Raw genomic sequence first — 23,453 nt, forward strand, 5'->3', positions numbered from 1 at the left:
GCCGTCTGTTTGTTTTATGTGTGCCTTAACAATCAATGAAATAAATTCTTATTAAATTATATGTAATCTGATAGCACTGAACAAATATTTTCATTTATCTTAACCTTGGTATGCTCTTATTAGCTCAAAATTTTGTGTCATGAAAAATGTCATAAAGTTTTAAAACAGGTTGTTAAGTAACAAATTGTTTTCAAAAATGGTTTGTAATCTGACTGCTAAAAATGGATAATCCCAGTTTAAAGTAAACTCAACGCAAATTGCACGAAATATCAGCAACTTTTGAACTAATCATCTTGCTTTCATGTAGACCTGAAATATATGCTGAATAGAAATCCTATTGATACTTTTAAGTTGTGAAATCAGACCCAAAAATGTAGAACGGATTCGAATTTTTGAGCCTTAGAATTTGGAAAATTTGGCCCCAATAGCGACACTTCATGTAACTTGATCTGATTTTCACGTTTCCTAATGGTTTAATCTCGCCTTAAATATATTAATGAGTGCAGACCATATTTTAAGTTTCAAAGTCAAGTGTATTTTCTCTGAATAAATATACCTTTCTTTTACTTTGACAGATTTGGTGTCTTGACCCTCGAATTATGGATGTAGCCGCAATCAGGGAAATAGGCCCCCAATTGTTTAGTCAGGAGAGCAGTTGGACCCTTTAACGTTAATTTAACTTTTTGCATATTTCATATCTCGAAAACATTTTTTGTGTATTTTACCATATCTCGAGAACTTTTTATGTGAGTTTTAAAAATTCTTCTTTGCATTATAAAAAGCGTTTATCCAAAGATATTTATGCAAAAATAAGATTTAATAATTATTAATTTCCTTTTTTAATTTTATTTAATAATAGTTGAAAAAAATTTGAATTATAGTAAGTTATACAAGTTCTTATATCATTTAGAAAAATTTAAATTTATGTGGCAAAGAGTAAAGTTTGATCGCAATCAGACGAATATTTTCTGAGCTATATATATTTATTTTTTTTAACTATAAAATCGTATAAAAATCGTAACCATAAAAACCATGATTTCAAAAGATCTACTCTACCGCTCTCCAAATCAAACTATGGGGCCCTATTTCCCAGATTGCGCCCTTACACCACATTTCAAGAACTAGAAATCCAAATTCGTCTAAAAATGGTACAGTGAAACTTCTCGTGTGCGATCACTCTCCGTTCCACAGTAAATGGGCCGTTCTTAGAGGTTAACCTCCATTGACTTCACAATTGTAATCGAAGGTACATGATTTTTCGAAAACTATTTTATTTTTAGTCAATGTCATTTTCATGGTGCGGAAATGCCACTTCTGTTGATATCATGAAAAGACGTATCGATGATTAAAATTTAGCGTCTATAGAAAAGATTCCAACTCATATAAGTAATCTGTAAAAACAATTAAAGCCAGTTATTAATGATAAAGCTATTTTAAAAAATAAGCAATTACGTTTTTTTGTTTAAGTTAATATCATAAAAATTAGTTAGCTTTAAAAGATGAGAAGAGCTTTGTTTGAGATGTTTGTTTTTTTCTAAAATTACCTTTTTTTTTTATTTAACTTCCAACTCTTTAAGTAAATTATTAATAGCATCGTCTTTAGTGCACTGAGACATGAGACATAGTATCACTGAGTGCACTGAGACATGAGACATAGTATTTAGTACACTGAGACATAGTCCGCAACATGAGATTGTATCGTCAAATAGAGCTCTCTAAATAAGAGTCTCTCACAAATATTTTGAATACATTTTAATGTACTTATTTTTGTTTTGTTACATTTTGTGTTTTGATATTTTTAGTGCTTTGTGCTGATGTTTTTCCGTTTGCTGGGACAGGTTTTAATGGTCTCCCCTAAAGGTTTTCTTCAACATAGATTCCTAAGGAAAAAATTTCCTGTCTCCCAAACGTGGTACTAAATAGAGGTGATCTTTCCAGGTTTCGCTGCATATTTAGTCATTGTATCTGATTTCGTAACTTAAAGTATCTTCTTAGCCTTTTTAAAGTTAAACCTACGAACCATTAAATTGAGTACGTGAAAATCCAATCAATAGATTAAAAGTTTTTTTTTATGGCATTCCTTTTTTTTTTCGCACTATGTATTGCTTCGAAGCATTGTTCTATGTCAATTATTTATGAAACAATTGTTTCGTTTTTGGAACATAATGTGTTCTATTTCGTAGTATTTTGTTTATAGATACTGAAATGCATCTCGGATGATTATTGCACCGTTGCAATCATCTTGTCCAGCTTCATCTTACCTAACAGCTACTAGATTATCCTCCAATGAGTCAAGTTGCACTGATTTAAAATCAACTTTAATATACCATTCCAATGGTTTGTAACAGATTGTCTCTTGAGAAACTAACAACCGTTTTAGTTATAACAAAACCAATGAAAGTATTTCCGTGTCCCATAATATTGAAGAAAAAAATATTAATAATAAAATAGCTATTCACATTTCATTGAGTAGTTAAGATGCATTTTTATTTTAATTCATTTCATTGCAACCACATACATATGCAGTTCATTGAAAATACGGCTTATTACGTCCTTCCATCAATACACAAAAGATTACAGCAGGAATCGAGCCCAATACCTTCATACTAGAATGTTTGGTGGAAGGAATGACGAGACAACTCGATAAGGGTGACCCCAGGTAAGAAATGGGGGCAAACTCATGATGGGGAGAAAGAGGACAGTGTTGACAATTTTTATATGTTTACCAAAAAGCATATTCTTATTGTTGGACAGATCAAATATTTCTTATGAAAAATTGAACTGTTGTCTTCATTTTAAATGAAGACAACAGTTATATAAATTAACAAAGAAATTTTTTTAGTAAATTATTTTAGCCACGGATTTGCCCGAAAAGGATTTGCACATGGAAAAAATTACCAAAGAAATTTTTTAGTAAATATTGATTTGTTAGTTACCATGGATGGGCCCGATAATAGATGTGCGCAAGGTAATATTATACTGGATAATTTAAAGGTGTTGACTATTAATAATTTCAGAAAATTAACTTTTATTTAAGAAAAAATAAAATAAAAGAGAAAAGAGAAAGAAACATGAATTGCCTGTTTTACGCATAGTTGGGTATCCATTGTTTTGTTTTTTTTGTTTTTTTCCTTATCAAATTTTTTCACATGGAAAAAAATTAACAAAGAAATTTTTTAGTAAATAACTTTTGCCACTGATTTGCCCGAAATGGATTTGCACATGGAAAAAATTAACAAAGAAATTTTTTAGTAAATAATTTTGGCCACGGATTTCCCGAAATGGATTTGCACATGGAAAAATTATATAAATTAACAAAGAAAATTTTTAGTAAATAACTTTTGCCACTGATTTGCCCGAAATGGATTTGCACATGGAAAAAATTAACAAAGAAATTTTTTAGTAAATAATTTTGGCCACGGATTTCCCGAAATGGATTTGCACATGGAAAAATTATATAAATTAACAAAGAAAATTTTTAGTTAATGTAACTACAATAATATATTATTAACTGAATGATTTTATATAGAATTTTATTACTGTAGTTGGGTATTCATTGTTTTTTATCAAATTTTGAAGGAGTTTATCTATTTGTTTTTTGGATAAATAAATATTACTACATATTCTTTTAATTCTATTCATTTGATTAAATTTGGTATTTAAATAGATGTTCTTAGATACATTAGAATTCCAAGTAATTAGCTTATTTATAAACATTAAAATCATTTCTTTTATCGTAATCAGTATTAATAATCAGCAAAGCAGATATTTTCTTCTTTTATGATACCCAAATCCAAAAAATTGCAAATTAATATTATCATCATGATTACGAAGCAAGATTAATCCCTTGGGTAAATATTATTTAATAAAATAGTATAATCTTGAAAGTTAAAGATAATTAAATCATCAATAAATCTGAAAACAAATTTAAACAAATTTTTTTCATAATAATGTCAAAAATAATTTAGCTAAGAGAGATGAAAAATTAGATCCTTGTGGTGTTCCCTCAATTTGAAGAAAAATATCTTTTCCATTATAACGATAATTATTAAAAAGACAAATTAATTAGAATTTCCCAATAATCAAAATCGCAATTAAGGATATTTTTTAAAATCATAGTTATAATTCAAACGGACATCTTTTAGTTTAGAAAGGGGAATGCTTTATTGAAAAGATCCTGGAAATCTAAAGTCGCAATAAAATTTATTTCATTATGTTTAATAAATTCTAAAATCGGTAGATTATTAGTGATAATTCAAGAAAAACCTTCTTTAATAATATTGTTAATAACTTTATTTAAGTAGTTAGAGAAAATGGTGCCATGTTTAGTTAGGTAAGTATTAGACGCACATGTGATTGTTCTAAATTTTATAGGAATTTTATGAAATTTAGGACTGATAATTAAATAAGGAAATTGTATATTGCTAATTTTATTTTTTAACCTCTTATACAAAGCTCAAAAAATTTTAATGAGAATAGTATTATTTAGATTAATAAGTTTAAAATTTTTACTATTTTTTAACTCCATATTTAAAAGTTCAACATAGAATTTTTTACAGAAGGTTGCATAATTATTGTTAGCTTTGTCAAAAAAATTTTAATTGCTTAATTGATTGAATAATTTGTAAAAAATTTGTTGAATTGTTACTGTTATTTTAATTATCCTTATTATTGAAAACAAAGTTTTTAAAGTAATAATAAACACCCCATTTCCATTCTGTTAGCATACCTAAAGGTAAAGAGAATCTATTTGATATCTTTAAACAAAAACTATTGCGATCATTAAGAAAGTATTTTAGAATATGGTAAATGGGTCTAAATTTTGTGCCTTTTTGTATTTATTTATTATACTACATATATATTTATTTATTTATTATGCTATATATTTATTTATTATGCTATATGTCAGGAACTGATTCAATTATTGACATTTTGCCACCACTATTGTCAGTTGAGAAGTGTGATGAGATCAATCAGATAATTATTAGCAACATTTTATATTAATTCTATGATATATTTTTATTTCGATGAATTCTAAGAAATGCCTTAAGACGTAATTTTATTAAAATATAAAGGTGAGGTGAGGAAGGAAAGCAATATTTATCCAGCTGATACTAAAAAGTGTAATGGTGGATGACAAATATCTGCGTCTTCCTTCGTAACAAAATCAGCTGAAGGCTATAAAATGAATTTTCCATTTCAGTTTTCGAAAGTATTTAAGGCGAAGCATCAAATAATCTTACAACTTATTCTTACGTCATAACTATACTTTTACAGTATCTTCTTTATCGCGCTTTATGAATTTTATTGAGAGATAAAATATGCGTATCTTTATTGCGCATATTTTGCTCTCCATAATATTCTAAATGTTTTGAAAGTAGACAGGAAATGTTTTACAGATGACTCAACCATACAAAGGCAACGTCCGTACTTGATCAACAGACAGCATTTGCTTCAGAAAAAGGATTTGAAATAAGTCTTTAAAAAACTACTCAGTTTAAGAAATAATGTATCATCGCTTAATAAATGAAAAAAATGCATATTTTTATATCATGCTACATGTTTTGAGATAAATTTGAGATTATGCTTAATAACTAAATAAAGTAATGAAAATGAACTAAATAAAAATAATTTTTGCAGGAAATTATCTTTGGTTATGCGGATCTCACAATTGCGTGCAAAAATATTTAGATTCGCTTAAACGGATCTAGATATGAGGAAAGATATAGTGAAAAACTTTCGACCGCTCTTCCGACTAAATTATTGGAACCAGATGGCAGCTTTCCAGAGTTAAGAATCAGTTATAGAAAAAAAAACTATGTCTGTTCAGAGAAAGTACTTCGTTCTTGTAGCCTAATTGCGTATCATCGTCTGTACCCGTTAATCAGCCTATATAAGAATTAGTCTGAAAATTCAATCAGTTGGTGAAATCTTACTCAAGGGATGAGTTAGTTCTAAATTACCCCAAACTCTAAAACTTAACCCATTAAAATTTTACTTTATACGGAAGAAACTAATGTTAATTGTAAAAAAATATTGAATCAAATTTTTTATTCGATAGTTGTGGTAGATTTATATAACTTTAAAATGCCACATTGTTGCTGGGAGTACATAAAGCCAAGTTTTGAAACTTCAGGCTTACACTGCTATTGTGACGCACGTTGATAGAACGATTTTACTGTTAGGATGCATGCCGGATAAACAAGGGTACACACATTCAACATTTGTAGTTTATGTACCAGAAATTTTGTGAGAGTCTTTCCGTATATCCCTGCACGCGCTTAGAGGTTAATCTTTTAGGTTCACCCTATATCGTAGCTTCTAATTATTCCCGGATTATTTTATTTTAGAGTGATAACAAAACTTAATTTTTATGTCTCATTCTTGCATGATTTTATAAATTTAATTTAAAATTATTTGAACTACCACTACAGATAAATAAATTAGACACTTATATATATGCACAATTTTACTTTTAAGTAAATCATGCTTATATTAATCGAATATTTCCCAGTGTTTGTTACCGCTTTAGTACAATAATATCACAATAATTTAATCTCAGGTCAATATTTATACGTTTTCAACAATAATATAGATTGGTGAATGTCTTATTTTTCCAAGATAAATTTCAACATAGAAATAAATGAGTTATCAGTCTTAATATTTCTAAAAAAAGTTCTGGCCCTTCATGGGTTAAGATTTAGTCCTGGATATAATTTTGATTCGTGGTGATAGCGCTGCAGATTCACTCCGTTAATTTTGCTACCAGGCTTATGTATAATGATTGCTGTATTTACCCTTTTTCTTTTTTACAAGGACATTCAAATGGACGAAAATTCGTCGAAAAATCTATTTTCTACTTTTTATATTTTTGAAATTTGACTGAACATTTTAAAACCTAATATTTTTTTACTCCAAGAAAAATTTACAAAGGTATGGCAATTTTGTTTTGACCACGTACCTTTGTTAGCATTTTCTTGTTTGCAGCTAAATGTATTTATAAATCCAATTACGTTTTCGCTTGTTTTGGAAAATTGTGCTGATTTTTTTTTCAAATTTTAAAGTATCTAATTATTTAACTAGTTTAATAAGATCATATTTATAGTTAAGTATGTTTAAAAAAAGGAAATATTTGTTGAAAAGTATAATTTTCAATAAACGATTAGAAAAAACCATTTTTCACAAAATGTTCTTTTTGACAAATTTACGAGTTTTGAGCTATTCTAGCGAAATGAAATTTTATTCTATTGAATTGAAAATTTGATACTATACACTTATGAATGTTATTAACACTTTGTTGGAAATGTTTTTTTTTTAAAATTTAGTATGTAGTATTTAATTTATGTATGATCTTTTATTATGATCTAATGATTTTTTTTCTAAAAATGCTGGTTCTTGACTGCTTTTTTACAGTTATTTGTTCCTATAGTAAAAAATATAAAAAATACTCTCAACTATTTCTTTATGTTACCTAATATATAATATTTTGAAAGAATTATGTCATTTTAGCAAAATTTCAGGCGCGAGGAATAATATATAATAACAATATAAATTCTGAATTTTAATGTCTTAAGATATCTTTTTGAAATGTTGCATATAAATTGTTTTTAACAATAAAGACTTGTGCTGAAAAAATTTCAAACCAATCGCTTGATAATTCCAAAACAAAATTTTGAAAATCTTTTGTCTCTTTAAACGAACCATTATATTCAACAAAATTTATTCTCTCCTTGCAGAAATCTGTTCGAGAACACTTCTCACCTGCATTCTAGCGACTATCTTGATAGGTCTATGCGTTGTCCTCACCATTGAATTCTTGTATCCTTTAGAGAGAAAGTACAGAGTGGAAGATATTGATGAAGTTCGAATCTATGATGGAAAGGAGATTGGCCTTAATAGGCTGGCAGATCACCTCTTTGACGACAAAGTGAGTCTTTCTTTAAGTGAGAGAAATATAAAACACTTTAACAACCACCTTCTTTTCTTCTTCTTTACATTACATTGCATTACAAAGGAAGTGTTTATATTATCAAGTGCACATGGATGGTGTTTTCTACAGTAGGAAGCGCTGCAAGCTCCATTAATCCCTATACTTCCGGGTCACTATTTTTGGTGTGTTTTGAAGCCATTTGGCTCACAACATGATGTTTTGAGACTCTCTTGAGTAGTGTTACTTAGTATAAGTATATTTGTTACCTGATTTATTATTTGTGTTTAAAAGAAGAATCGTCATTTGAAGATCTGTCATTTCAAGACGTAAGAATTGTCATTTGAAAATAAGAATCGATATAGACCACTTCTTACCTTGTTAACAATATGCCAACTTCGAAATTTAAACCTAAATGATAATTTCTAAAATGAACTTAATTTCGCTGCTCGAACAATATGCTAACACTAATGTATGATGATTAACAACTTGAGCGAAGAGTAAACAGTAACAAGCAAGTAAAAAGAGGCCAAATCAGAACTCCCAAAAAAGTGACTTCTTTCTAAATCAGGCAACCGAGTCACATTTTTTAACAGTACATCTCTAAATAAATAAAACAATTTTTCCCTTCAAACACACCAGAATTACTTAATATCATTTATATCTTATGAAATACAGCAGATATGATCTCATAAATTATATTATTTTTTTTTTTTTTTTTAAATATCGCCTTGCAGAATAAGTTGTAGGAAGCAGCTGCGTACTTTCTAACCGGAAGTAAGCAGCTCGAGATTGTTGTTGGTTACATTCATACTGAAAACACCATCATTACCTTCACGCTTCAGTTTCTTGGGATTATTAGTTTTGAGGATCCAAATTTTATAAAAAAGGACATCCAACTAAACAATTGGATGCAAACAACGTCACGCGAGGATAAATTTGCGTATGTCTCAATTCAGCAGCCAATTTGGATCATCTCACACATATTGTTACTGGCAGATATCCAATTAAATCTGAGGCGGAAATTGATTCAGAGGGATTATAAACCAAGCCTAATAGCTGTAACATTAACACCCCATGCCCAATTAGTTGCTTGCAACTGAAGAAGAAAAATATCGCAGACATTGAACGGTCGAGCATGGGTGATAAGTTTTGATTGGCTTGCGTGCGTGTCATGCGTGTGCGTCGAACCTGATTGGTTGCTGAATCGTGGCTTGATTTACCCACGCGTGACGTCGTTTGCAGATATCTAATTTATCCGTCTGACCATTTTCCATACAAAGACATCAGAGAAATAATGGAGGAAATTCTTTAGTTTATGCTAGGATTAAAAATTTCTTTAATTTCTTCTCCCGTAACGAATGGTCCAACTTCTTTAAGAAAAACTACGAATTATATTTTCCCACAGCTGTGTTTCACACAAAAATTCTGCTTGAAGCAATCAATTTCAAATGAGTTCCAATAATGTCGTCTTTTTTTCACTATTGATCTTGTTGTGCTGCTTTTTATTATTGCTAATGTTGACCTGATTTCTTAATGACTTTCACAGTTTCAATATAATTGTTCCATTTCAGACTAATTAGCTCGCATTCTTTGTAATTCATTTTTGTCACTTTCAGGGTCCGTGGCACCTTGATTTCTTAATCAACCCTACAAGATTGTGTGAAACTGTGAATTTACCGAACACCAACGCTTACATCAAAGATCCAGAAGTCAAGCTGTTGATACTTGTACCCTCGGCTACTAGTCACTTTGAGCACAGGAAGGTCATCAGGAAAACATGGGGATCCATTGCCCAAGAGTAAGCTTTCTAAATAATTAGTCCAAAAATGATCGAGGAAAAAAATTTAAATTCCGAAACATAGAAAAAAACTGTAAAAAAGAAAACATAAGTTTAAAACATAATTTGAGTCCCTCAAAAAATTAGTGAACAAGTACTAGTTCAAATATTAACCTTAACTCATCATGGACCAAATGTTCAGAAAGCACAAATGTTTTTAAAAACTTGCTGATAAGTGTCATAATAACTTAAAAGTTTTTAACTCATTCTGAAAGAACGTTTCTGAACGGAACGAACTTTTTTCCAAAATGATTAAGATTGATAGTAATATGACGTAACGACCTCTGTGGTTCGAACGAAAGAGGAGGTTATAATGTGAGGTCGTTACATCGTGAGTACATAAATCAGTGTAAATATGTACTTATATTTCATAAATGTTGAACTTAAAGCTGCATAAAGCAGAAAATTCATTCGACATTTTATTTTTCAAGTAATGTTATTTTCTTTTTTCAGACCTTTTGGTCCCCTGCGTTTGGGTTTCGTGTTGGGGACCACCCCGAATGCCACAGAGACTGAACTCATCGAGCAAGAGAGCGTCACCCACGGGGACATCATACAGGCTAACTTTGAGGACACGTACCGCAATCTGACGACGAAGAGTGTCCTCATGCTGAAGTGGGTTAGCAAGTACTGCGCACACGCCCAGTATTTTCTGAAGGCAGACGATGATACTTTTGTCAATCTTCACGAGATAGCAAAGATCCTCCAGAAAGATCCTTACCAATCACAGGACAAGTTTATCAGTGGTTATGTTCACAAAGAAGCTCTTCCTTACAGAAGTCCGGATGAGGTTGGTTTCTCTGCTGTCTCTAGGGGCAACATGTCACAGGGGAAGTAAATATAATAATGAATTACGATTAAAAATTTGTCTACCACCAGATCATAGATTTTTTCGGAGTGGATTATAAATTTGATTTAAAATTATTTTTTACACCATTACATCAAAATAATTGAAAAGTACATATAAAAGTCGTATTCTTGGCTATAGATGACGCCACTGAAAAACAAGGAATGCACCCTCTGACTTAATTTCGCTTGGCTTCACCAAGTAGGTTTGCTGATATTGCCAAACGGCATTAGAAACAACAAGACGCATTATACCGTCATGATGCTTCACTAATATCAAGAAATTGTAGGGATTTAATTATCGACTATGTCAATTTTTATCTATCAAAAGGTACCTAAAGATGGAATCAAGTTAATGTGTCTTATATACTAGTGATTTGGTATTTAATACTTGTAGTGGTAGTTACGCTATATTAAACCGCCTCTAGAATTTTATTTGAGATGGAATTCGATGAACAGATTCCACTAGTTGATTACATACTGTTTATTTATTTATATCAATTTTTATTCATTATTTTTGTCGTTAATAAGTTGAAATAAATAATGTGGACACCTTTTAAATAAAATCAATCAAATGAACTACAAGTTCTACAGATGAATGACAACAAATATAAAACTTTAATCTTTTAATAACTAATAATTTAGCATCATAAACGGATTCTAAAAAATATAAACCTAAATCAAAGATTGTATAAGTATAAAGATGGGAAGTTCGCGAAAGTCGTAACAAAATTTGGCACAATGCCAGCGCTTCGTGTACGGCAGAGAAGTTTGTCTCCAGGGGCGCATGCGCAATATCATCCTTAGTTTTGGAAGGAGAGTTTGGAGAGAAGCACATGAGAAATCAATCAATGGCGGACGTTAATTTGACAATTATCCCTCACAAGTAAGTGCGCTTTGTATAACCTATCTTCTGTTGATTTTTTTCGCCTTGTTTTCAGTTTTGATAAAGATTGTAATCCTCTTTTTTTCTTTCAGTATTTTTCAGTGATTCTTCTGTGCGCAAAGCAAAGAATTATGATAGATGTGCTTACTGCAATGTAAATAGAGCGAGTTATCCAAATTTGAAATTGTTTCGCTTTCTTCAAAATATCGAAATGTAAGTAAATAGTTAAGCATTTTCGAAGATTTCGGTAAATTATTTTTCAATGATTGATTATATGAACCTATTAGATAAGACTGACTTAGAATTGTAACTAAATGTGTGACTAATTTATAGTGCCTGACTTTAATTTAATTTTATTTGGTTTTTAAATTCTATATAATTCCATAAGTGCGTTTATCTTTTTTGGTCGGAATTAAATATTTACAAATGAAATTTATGCATATAACTAAGTAAAAATTTAAATGTTTTTCAAGAAATGTGAAAAAGATCTATAAATCTGACATTTTAAATTTTTGTAAGTTCATTACATATATGAAATTATTTAAATAGTGTTAAGTGTAAAAAGTGTTACTTTTTATTCATATAATATTTATAGAGTGGTTTATAGTAGTTATATATATATTTTTTTTATCTGTTAGCTCTAAATGTCCAGTAAACAGTACCGTCTTTACTTATAAGCACACAGGGCAATGCCCGGGGACCCCATTTTCTCAGGGGGCCCAAGAGAATCGTACTTTTGTGAAAAATTGCATTAAAAAGAATTTAAGACTAAAAACATTACCTTATATATTTTTAATTTTTTTTATATAAAGTATGCATTTTTTTTCTTCTTCAAATGGTGATTGCTTATCAAACACCAATAATTGGAGTAGTTTATCACCAAGAAAACTTAAAAAGTCAACCGAAAACTATTTTTCTTATTTTATTATATGAGGATTACAACTGGTTAGCGTATCAATTTTTTTAAAACTATGCATAGCTTAAAAGTACTTTATTTGAGTTTTTGTGGTAATCAAAATTAGTTAAAATTATTGCACTATACAGTCCCTTGCCAAATTGTTAGACCCACTCTAAGATTCTATGTAAAATCTTAATTACTCAGATTTATTGTATTTACGCTACTGAAACCGGTTTGTACTTGTTTACGTTTGTGTATCAATTGGTTAAATTAGGCGATATGTAATATAAATTCGACAAAATGTAATAAAAATACAAATTATTTATTGTATCAGGTACTATATTATTATACTATAATAATTAGGTCAAATTAATAGACGCACTGTAGTTTTTTAATAATGACATGATTTGCACGAGTTTACATTACTTTTATAATTAAACATATGCTTTAATTTATTAATATAATGTATTTAATTATAAAAGTATTAATATACGTGTTAATATTTTTATAATTAAACATACAAATGGATTTTTATTCAGGAGATTTTTCATTCACCTCCTATTTGTATTTATTTTTGACGTATTTCATTTCAATGTTGACCAACTGATACACTAACGTAAAGAAGTGGAAACCGGTTTCAGCTACGTAAAAACAATAAAGCTGTATAGTATTACCTGATAATTATAATTTTACATAGAATCTTAAAGTGCGTCTAATAATTTGGCCAGGGACTGTATCTTAAAAATGATTTATATTTTGTATGTGAAGTTTTTTCGTTTGTTTTTAAACATTACGACACATTATAGGTTTAAAATATTTTTGTGCCCGGGGCCCCTGCATGCTATGAAGATGATACTGCCAGTAAAACATAAATTTAATTGATTTTGTTACTTAATCACCCAATGAATAGTTTTGTTATTAAATTTCCTTTCTAAATATTTTCCTTAAACACTGCCTGCTTTTTTAAAACTATTTAATAAAATATTAATACTTAAGAAAAATAATACATATAATTTATTAATGCCATACATTTTAAGTTCCGTTGTCGAATTAGACAGCATTCTTATGTCATATTAGCACTTTAATCTTACTGTGTGATTTTTTTTTTATAATATTAGGTGCAAGAAATGATTAGAGGCCAGCAAAATTGTATCGCTACGGAATGTTGATACTGACAGACTACACAACAGATGTAGATTGTCTTCAAGACATTTTAAAATTAAAGATTATGTATCAGAAATAATGCAGACTTATTCCCAGTGCAGTTCCAATGAACCAATATTGCATCTTTTTAATTTTATGTTATTTTATTTCATGAATTTGCTCAAATATTTATTTATTGTATAAAATGTATGCAATTTTATTTGTGTAATTTTTATTTTATTGAAAAGTATGTTCTTGAAATATATAACCAAAAAGAATTTTTTGAGATAAGTTTAATAAAGATAAAACAAATTCTGCGAAAAGTGTCTCGTTTATTTTTTTAAAACTCTAAGTATATATAATTAAAACATTTTAAATATATATAGCACATTTCTTACATATATACACACATGGAAAAATTTACAAATCGAAAATGTTTTTTTTTCAAGGGGAAATGAATTCTACTCAATTTTTTAAAGTTTCAATGAATTTTTATTTTTTAATAAAAATTACTTTTGTTAAATAAATATTTACTACTATAAAATAAATTATAATCCTGCTAAATTTGTGAACTGAAAAAAATTTAAAAGCAAAATCGAATCCGATTATAATTAAGGGAGAAAATCAAATGATCTGCACCTGTTCTTCAATCGCTCTTGACGGTAGCTTTCCTGCATTGCACCTTCAGCGCCCAAGTTGGGGGAAAGATCCTTACGACTTAAGGTCTGGTTTCTTAGGACAAGCGCCTTATCTGGGCGTCAGCGGGACGTCAACGTCCCGCTGACGCCAACAAAATACTGGTTTGTTAGCTCAAGGCCTGGTTTCTTAGAACTAGCGCCTTATCTGGGCGTCAGCGGAAAGTTGACGTAGAGCTGACGCCAAAAAAATACTTTTTTGTTAGCTCAGCGTGAGCAGTTGGTCCAACGCAGACATTATCTCTCATTGCGCATGCGTTAATAACGTAAACAAATATTTATTTTGAATTTATATTGATTTTGTTACTGTCGACCAGTGTTTTAGAGAGCAAATAATGACTTTGTCCAAGAAAAAGCACATTATAGATGAGCTAAATGAAGAGTGCTGTGTTTAATGAAGAAGCTATGTTTAATGTCAAAATCAAAATCTTGGCTGATTTCAATGTGCTGTTGGATGTTGTCCGCCATTGCTTCTGTGGCTAACGTCACGTTGTAATCCAACTGCAGTTGAGTTGGACGGCAGTGGTAGTTCAAGATGAGCGTTCGATGACGTATACTATCAAACTCACAAATGGACCAATCAGAGGTTAGCGCTGATTTCCAGCTGACGGCGTCCTGTCCTAAGAAACCAGGCCTTTAGCATTGATAGTATAGGAAGTTTCCCTTCTTTACGCAAAGCGTATAAGTTCTTTGCCAAAATTACAACAAAAAAAAACTATATCTGGTTGCCACGCAACCTAAAGTGAAATTTTAAAACAAATAAATCTAAAGAAAAATAAAGGTGGCGCTTCTATTAATGATTTAAAATCTTAAACAATATTTTCTTCCCTTTTTTTGTAACATTTCGCTCAAATGTTTTTTGTTGTTGTTCTGAATATTTGTTTATTGTACGGGAGACTTTTTTAACTTCACCCGATTTTCCTTTGATCAGTTTATATTAAGCAAATCAACTATTTTAATCATCCACCATGTTGGCGAGTTCATATGACGTCTGCATTGAGGGGATTTAATTATCGACTCTATCAACCTTCATCTATCAGAAGGTACTTCAAGTTAGTTTATACTCATATGTGATGGTTATCTTAGCATCAGCCCCGCTAGGAGCTCTAACTAATTCATCTGAAAGGAAATAAATCGCCGAAGCGCAACTGAAAGGTGAAAGTTGGGGTTCAGTATCTTTTACTGAGAGAAAATTAAAATTAAGTAGTGAGATTGAACAAACAAGTTTAAAAGAGAGAAGAGGTTTTGTGGCAGACTGCCTCGCCTCCCTTCGAAGTATTACCCCCGAGCTTCTCAGGTGCACAGAAGCCACATTGCCTAAGAGAAATACATAATAAATGCGCAAAATTATATACACTTCACATGTCTTATACTCTAGTGATTTGGTATTTAACATTTGTAGTGGTAGTTACGCTACAAAACAAAACAAATAGGAAAACTGATTAAATAATGAATGAAAATAAACTTAACAATTCGATTATGTAAAATTTGTTTCACGCTTATTAAAAAAAGTACTTTCTTAACAGCAGTCGTAAGTATGATTTTAAAGAAAAACTTTTTTACTTGATAAAAATGAAAGTAATAACTTACCTTTTCGCTTTTTATTTCTACTCCCATAAAATAAGATTATGTTGTCTTATAAAAGTAAACATCGATATGATGTTTTTTCTAAGCAGATTTATCGAACCGACTTTATACGAATTCTTGTTCCACTGTCGCGAGGATGTCGACTATGAATGTAAAAAGTGGTAAAAACTCGATTCATTTTTATTTATTTATTATATCTTTCCAATATTGCTATTAATTATTATTATTATTATAAATTATGATAAATTATTATTATGATAAATTATTATTATATTATTATTATTATAAATTATTATTATTATATTATTATTATGATAAATTATTATTATATTATTATTGATCTTATAATTAATTATTATTATTATAATTAATATTAATATTATAATTAATTATTATTATTATAATTAATATTAATATTATAATTAATTATTATTATTATAATTAATATTAATATTCTAATTAATTATTAATTTATCGTATATTTAATTATTCAACCGTATCTACCACTATGACTTACATTTCAAATTATTCATATTTCAATAAAAAAATAAGTTGCTAATATTAATTTCTTTTAATAAATTTTTGAATTTTTTTAATAAGCACTTTTTTTGCATTTGTAGTCGCCCGTGGTGACCTTGCTGTCGTCATTTTCTTAAATCTTTTGATTTGAGTCAAATGCAATTCATTAAAGTAAAATAAATAAATTGTTTGCAGATAAACAGCAAATTAATAAACACTATTAAATGGTTTAATGAAAGTAACACATGACGAGCAAAAACACAGCAGTGCTTTGTGCGGGGCAACGTCACATAAAGCCACGCCCCCTTTTCAGTCACGTGATTTTGTCCACCAATTACGCGATTTTCGATTGCTTTTAACTCTTAAAGTAGAAGTTTCGGTAGTAAAAGATCTCAAATTAATTACTTTTTTTTTTCGAGATTGCTATTATTAATATAACTGGGTTTTATTAGAGATGTCAAAGCTGGCATCACTCCCCGGGAAATTCATAGATGACTGCAATTAATGAGAATATGTTTCTATTGGGATCGGAATATGAATCGTCCAATAAGAATATTGATAACGTCAATAGGATATCTGCAAGGGACTTAGTGTGAACATCTCTCTCCTGATTGGTTGTTGAAACGTAGCTTTTGTTTGCGTTAGCAACTGTTCTTTCCATTCTGTTTCGAGTAAGTGAAGTCCTTCAAGTATCAATTGTCTTAAGTGACATATTTTATATTCTTTCACAAGGATTTCAATATTCTCAATATATATTTATTTCTTCACACTGACAGGCATGAAGCCATGTAGAGCATAAACAAACTAATTGTGCATAGGAAGTTGTCAGATACACTAAACAAAAATATATCCAAATAACAATAAAATACATAAACGAATAATAAATTAAAGACGTGGACGAGAAAGAATTATATTTCAACGAATTTCATGAGTGATACGAAGCTGTATTGAATTAATATAGCGTTAATTAACGTTCTAACTTATGTGGAGAAACTTGACTCAACTTTAACACGCTATTTTGCTTATAAACGAACAGCTGGCACTGAAGGTCACGTGTGTGGGTGGTTGGTATTGTGATCTTCTTCTTCTTGAAATACAAGTACCCAATTGATTTATTTATTCCACTGAAGTGATATAGTTCAGCGTCTGTCTTGGATATCTCTATAGGTTTTGTAATAGTGTTAATAGATGTGTCGTATGATAACTAATCAGTGTTTTTTTATTTATTAAGAAGATTTATTTCCGGTGTGATATATTGATAAAATCGTTCTTATTGCTGTCATTCTTTGTGATCACCTGAACATAGATGATTTTCTGTTGCAGAAGTACTACATTTCGGAAGAAGATTTTCCCAAACAGAAGTTTCCACCTTACGCATCTGGATCTGCGTACATGAGTACAGGCAATACAGCCTCTCAGCTGTACGAAGCATCCAAAACAGTGAAACCATTCCTCTCCCTCGAAGACATATTCGTGACAGGTCTTTGCGCCGAAGACATTGATGCCATGCTCTTCCACGAACCCACTTTCCTCTACAAGGATCCACCCAAACCTATTTCCTGGGACACCTACAGGTACACCTTTTATCTCATGTCTCTGAAAAAATAATAGTGTGGATGACAATTTTTAGGGGCAACCAAAAGCTTTCTATTGCAAATCTTGCACCAGTCTGTCTGAATACGTAATGAGAATGTCACCGACGTTCTTTTTTTTCCGTAGTTATCTTAAGCTTTAAGCCTTTAACAAAATACAAATATATATGATAATTTTTTATCATTCTTCGAAAGAAATACTTGCTCTCGAGAAAAGTATGAAAAGTTGAAGACTGAAAGAGTAAACCCGGAAAAAAAAACTGTTCATTTATTATTCTAAACCATTTTCTCTTTCTATCCAACCATTTTATTTTCGATCATTGCATATTACCTACATCTGGATCAGAGACTCTGATCAAAACTGAAAAAAATATTTCAGTTCCATTTTCGAACGGAACATTCAACTGGCATTCATTCAGCGGAACATTCAATGGTTAGATAGCAACCAGCAACGTTTAGGGAAGAAGATGTAAGTTTGAGCTGCATTTAATCTGCAGAGTACCAGATAGTATTATAAAATACATAAATATCGATCGATGATTGGGCATCTCCTATATTTAGGTGTTCCCATGTTAAAGTATGAATTCTTCTTCTTTAACAACAAGGAAAAAAGGTGATGCAGTTATTGAGATGGAAGGAGACAGGTTTTCTTTCTATCCAGGAAAGGAACTGACGCACAAGTGTCGAAAATAGTACGTGTTGGAAGAGAATTTAGAGGAAGATACGGGCCCACCCTGGGAATTCTCTCCAAATAGAATGGTGATTTTTCTTTGAATTACCAGAATTGTTGGTAGATATGAGTGCATTAAACCATTCATGTATTCTAGAAAAATTTCTCTTTTTTTTCTTTATTAATAGAGAATAGGAATCTTATGGGAATTATGAAATATTCATCAGAAATAGCTCTAAATATTAAGGTGTTTTTTGAAGTGCGAAATCAAAATGTTTTGCTAATTTTGAGACCACTTGAATAGTTTTAAAATTATTTCCTTTACGGACCAAAAAAAATGAATAAATAAAATAAATAAATAAATTATCTTGCATCTAAATAAAATAGAAGATGTTCACAAAGAGCCTTAAAATAAACACTGATATGTACTTAGATTGTAATCAGGAAAATTCTTAGCTTTCATTCAATTCCTAGATTTCTTATTCAGTCGATGAATGTAACAGAGAGCATAATTTAACGTTATTAAGTTATGTGTCGTATTTATAAGACATCTTAGTTGGATGAGCTTTAAAGAAAGATTTAATATTAAAAACTGGCTATTTGTTCTAAAACGTTTAAAGTTGTTTTGTCCTTTTTTAATCAACTAGAAATTTTATGATTTCAGCACATATGCCACAGCCCACAGTGTAACGCCTGATGAAATCGAACAAATCTGGAATGAAATGACCAGAAGCTTATTCGGAAATATATTCGACTCTTTCGGATTACCCAGCTTCTACGATTTCATGTTCCCGGATCTCAACTTATTCGAATCCCTGGAAAGTGAAGACTCACACTTCGAGGATTTGTTCTTATTCCCCAACAGAAACAGTGGAAGAATTCTTTTCGATATAAACGACGACTTTTTTAACAAAATTCTTAACATACCAGGTAATCAGTTATCTAGCATTATTTTTGAAACTGAGTAGGTTGTATTCACATAATCCAAATCAGGAGAAACTCTGAGTAATTTTTGTCCGAATGAATGATTTTCGCCTTCCTATCTAAATTATTTAAAAGATTGACCTCAAACAAGTTAATTAGTACAAATTATTAATTAATGTAACAGAACCGCGCATTCTCTTAACATACCTTTTTCGGACTTACTAGAATTTTGTAAAAGAAATATGGGAGTAAATGCAGTTTGAAAAATAGGGTTCTAATAGCCCATAGGTATATGGGCTGTCAAAAGTTTGGGGCCACTTTTTATCCGCTTGAATAGAATCAAGAAGTAGTATTTTTAAATTTTCATTCCTCAAAACCTGAGTGAACCGGGTTCGAATCCCAGAGATGACGGGTTGATACGAATTCCGCATCTGGTTTACACCGACCACAGTGCTGACGTAAAATACTCTCAGTTTTTTTCCTCTCCATGTAACACAAATGCGGGTTAGTTCCGGAAAAAAAGTCCTCCGCGTAGGAAAATTTCTTCCAATACTTGATCCAGGAAATCCCTTGTCTTCTGGATCGAGGTGTGGTTTCTTTGAAAAGTTTATAAAATACCTGTTCACCTTCCCAAAAAATTCATAGCTATTACTGTTTCTTCTTTTTCCTGAACTCCTATTCGGACAAATGTTTAGTCCTGGTGAAATATCATTGAGTACTGCTTATTGCCCATTCAAACAAATGGGGGGAAATAAATGGATTAAGGTATGGTGCATGGAATAGTAATTTTTTGACAGTTCTGTCTGTCAATTAAACAGTATATTTCTTCGAAAAAAAGTTGGTTAGGGTATAAAGTTATTCCTTCTTCGTGATTGCAAAATAGAGTAAGTATAGTTTATCTGTAGAAAGAACTCCCCTTGCAACAAAGTCTGAGGTCGTTTGCTGCTATGGAAACAAGAAGCAGCACGTTTCAAAGAGGGGAGCTTCTCTTTCCTCTGATTCCCTTCCTCTGACTCGAGCCAAAACTTGTCCTAAATATTGACTTAACACACCTACTGGAATTAGGTAAGCCTCGTAACCATAGTCACCGCCACAGCAGCAGAAGAATGGCAAGGGGAGTTCCTTTCATAGACAGACTGTAGTACGGTCATTTATTGTTGGGCTAGTATACTAATGTAGCTACCGAATACCAATATATTGGAAAGTCGTGGAAGATTGTAATGTTGCTTTGCAAATGTTTTCTAAACAAAAGCCACATTGTTTAACTGAACAACTGGTTTTCTACGCGAAAAAAGTACGAACGCTTGTGGCAAAGAAGGTAAGACGATCATAATTATTGGGGGGTAGAATAGGTGAATAAAAGAGAGTTCCGCTGATTTGTAAAACTATTTGCAATGAAATGGTCTGACAAAATTTTTTTATGTGCTTTCCTTTGTCCAGAATTGAGTAGAAGTATCTTAAAAAATGAAATTCTTTAATGGGTTGCTGTTAAGGTTGTTGTCGTCGGTTATTAAGGCAGAAGAGATGCTATTGTTTTTGGTTTCCAGTGGCGCCATCTACGGCCAAGAATTCGACTTCTGCTACATCCATACGTCACACTCGTTTTATAGGGTGGACCCATTCACACATCCATCCATTCATTCACAGATCGTAAACCAGAGAACAATCCATCTCCGATTCAGTAACCTCAGAGGAATAATTTGTTATAGGAACATGGAGGACTTTATGACCCAACAAACTTAATGTACCCCAGTCACCACTTACTACACGGGGAATCTTCGGCCCGCTGGATTCGAACTCCCATTCTCACGAACGTGATTCCTGCTCCCTGCCCACCAGGCTATCTCTCCATTCAATGGGTAAAATTTATAAATCTGATATGGGGATAATTACTATTGATGCAACATGAGAAACGTGGTACTGCAAACACACTTTCCATATTAACGCTTTCCTCCCATATCAGGAAACACAAATCTCATGGGTGATATTTTACCTTCAGTTGATTAAGAAAATCGTGAATATCATTGGTGTAACAAGTCACGAAGCAATTTTTTCTCATAAGGTTCACAGAGAGACAATTTTCTTCGATCTATCATTCGGGAGTTGGGGGGAGCAGAGAATGAAGATACAGTAGAACCTCGATTACCATAGCTTATTGGAAACCACTAATACCTCAGATATCGGAAATCTCGGTTAATAAAAACTGAGTATAAAAACTTGCCTTGCTCGCAAATTTTACATATCTTGAAATAAAAAACAACAGAACGTGTTTTAAATGATAAAAATAATCATCATCATAGTTAGCCAGACAGCGAAATGTGAGCCAATGCCTTCCTCTGAAGATTTCTCCACGACGACTTCCGATTTATCTTTGATCTCCAATTTTTTTCATTAATTACGAGAAAGTCAGACTCCACTGAGTCAGCCCATCTCAACCGCGGCCTTCCCCGCTTTCTTTTTCCAGTAGGTCTTAAAATCAGTATCTTTTTTATTGTGTTGTCGTCACTCATTCGAATCACGTGGCAATCCAATTCATTCTATTTATTTTTATGTATTTAATAATATCAGGTTGTTTATAAATCTTGTACAGTTCAAAGTTAAATCTCCTTCTCCAGTTATTGTTTTCATTTACACCACCAAGTATACCCCGCAAAATCTTTCTCTCAAAAATTGCGATACAATTTTCCTCCAGTTTTGTCATTGTCCAAGCTTCAGAGGCGTACGTCAAGACTGGGCGGACAAGAGTTTTGTAGATTAAGAACTTTGCTTTCCTAGAAGGAAACCTAAATTTAATAAATCTTCTCAGCCCCATAAACAGCCCTATTCGCCAAATAGAGTCAGATTTTTTATTTCAGGAGTAATTCTGTTGTCAATGGTAATGATTGATCCTAAGTAAGTAAAACTCCTCACTGTTTCAAATCTATAAGAATTTATTTCAAGATAGGGATCTGGGACTCTGTTTCTTGAGAACAACATATATTTTGCTTTATCTACATTTATGACCAAGCCCATTTGCCTTGCAGCCAACTCAAGAGCAAGAAATGCCTCTTTCAGGGCAGGAAGGGAACGAGCAATTATATCAACATCATCAGCATATGCAAGTAATTGTACTGATCTAGTAAAAATATGACCACTGATATTGATGCCTGAATCACGAATAACTCTCTCAAGTGCAATATTAAAAAGCAGACAGGAGAGAGAATCTCCTTGTCGAACACCTGTGAATGTGTCAAGATTTTCTGACAGAGACCCCAGAAACTTAATCTTTCACTTTGTATCTTTCAATGTAAGTCTTGTCAACTTAATGAGTTTTGAAGATATTTTGAAAGTATTCATTGCTTCAAAAAGATAATTTCTATTGATACTATCAAAAGCAGCCTTGAAATCAATAAAAAGATGATGTGTTACAATGTTAAATTCCATTGATTTCTCTAAAATCTGACGGAGACAAAATATTAGATCTTTAGTTGATTTTCCAGCACGGAATCCACATTGATATTTTCCTATTTGTGAGTCAATGAATGGTAACAGCCTGAGATATAAAATTCTTGATAGAATTTTATAAGTTATGCAAAGAAGACTAATGCCACGATAGTTGGCACAGGTCATAGGATCTCCTTTCTTGTGAATTGGGCACAAAATGTTAATATTCCAATCTGTTGGTATAATCTCAGAGTGCCAGATGTCAGTAATAAGTTCAAATAAATTTCTCAATTAGGTGGGTTCACAATTTTTTAGTAGTTCTGCTGAAATGAGAACATGTCCCGAAGCCTTCTTATTCTTTAAGTTTTTATTTGCTGCCCTGATCTCCTCAATAGTTGGAGCCTCAACTTCGATGTCATTTATGAATTCAGGTGCAATTATTTCAACGTCCTCACAATTTTCATTAAGAAGTTCTTTATAGTGTTCATGCCATCTTTTTTGAA

The 23,453-nt window shown here is 31.2% G+C and overlaps 1 protein-coding gene and 1 long non-coding RNA gene across 3 annotated transcripts in view; both read left to right on the forward strand.

The window, feature by feature from the left end:
• The window catches only part of LOC107437032 (beta-1,3-galactosyltransferase 5), a 36,947-nt gene that overhangs the window by 10,961 nt on the left and 2,533 nt on the right, over positions 1-23,453 (forward strand). For both annotated transcript variants that reach the window (XM_071181569.2, XM_016048896.4), the window contains 5 exons: positions 7,737-7,927; positions 9,547-9,728; positions 10,221-10,557; positions 17,665-17,915; positions 19,268-19,533. In XM_071181569.2, coding sequence (XP_071037670.2) covers positions 7,737-7,927; positions 9,547-9,728; positions 10,221-10,557; positions 17,665-17,915; positions 19,268-19,533 — 1,227 coding nt within the window. The remainder of the gene's footprint in view (positions 1-7,736; positions 7,928-9,546; positions 9,729-10,220; positions 10,558-17,664; positions 17,916-19,267; positions 19,534-23,453) is intronic.
• Positions 11,415-13,655, forward strand: LOC139425717 (uncharacterized). Its single transcript, XR_015432921.1, has 3 exons — positions 11,415-11,499; positions 11,602-11,712; positions 13,516-13,655. It is a non-coding gene; the product is annotated as an uncharacterized LOC139425717 (long non-coding RNA).

This window comes from Parasteatoda tepidariorum, chromosome 4, assembly GCF_982258835.1.
Source record: "Parasteatoda tepidariorum strain Cologne lab strain chromosome 4, Ptep-v5.0, whole genome shotgun sequence".
NCBI classification, from domain to species: Eukaryota; Metazoa; Arthropoda; class Arachnida; order Araneae; family Theridiidae; genus Parasteatoda; species Parasteatoda tepidariorum.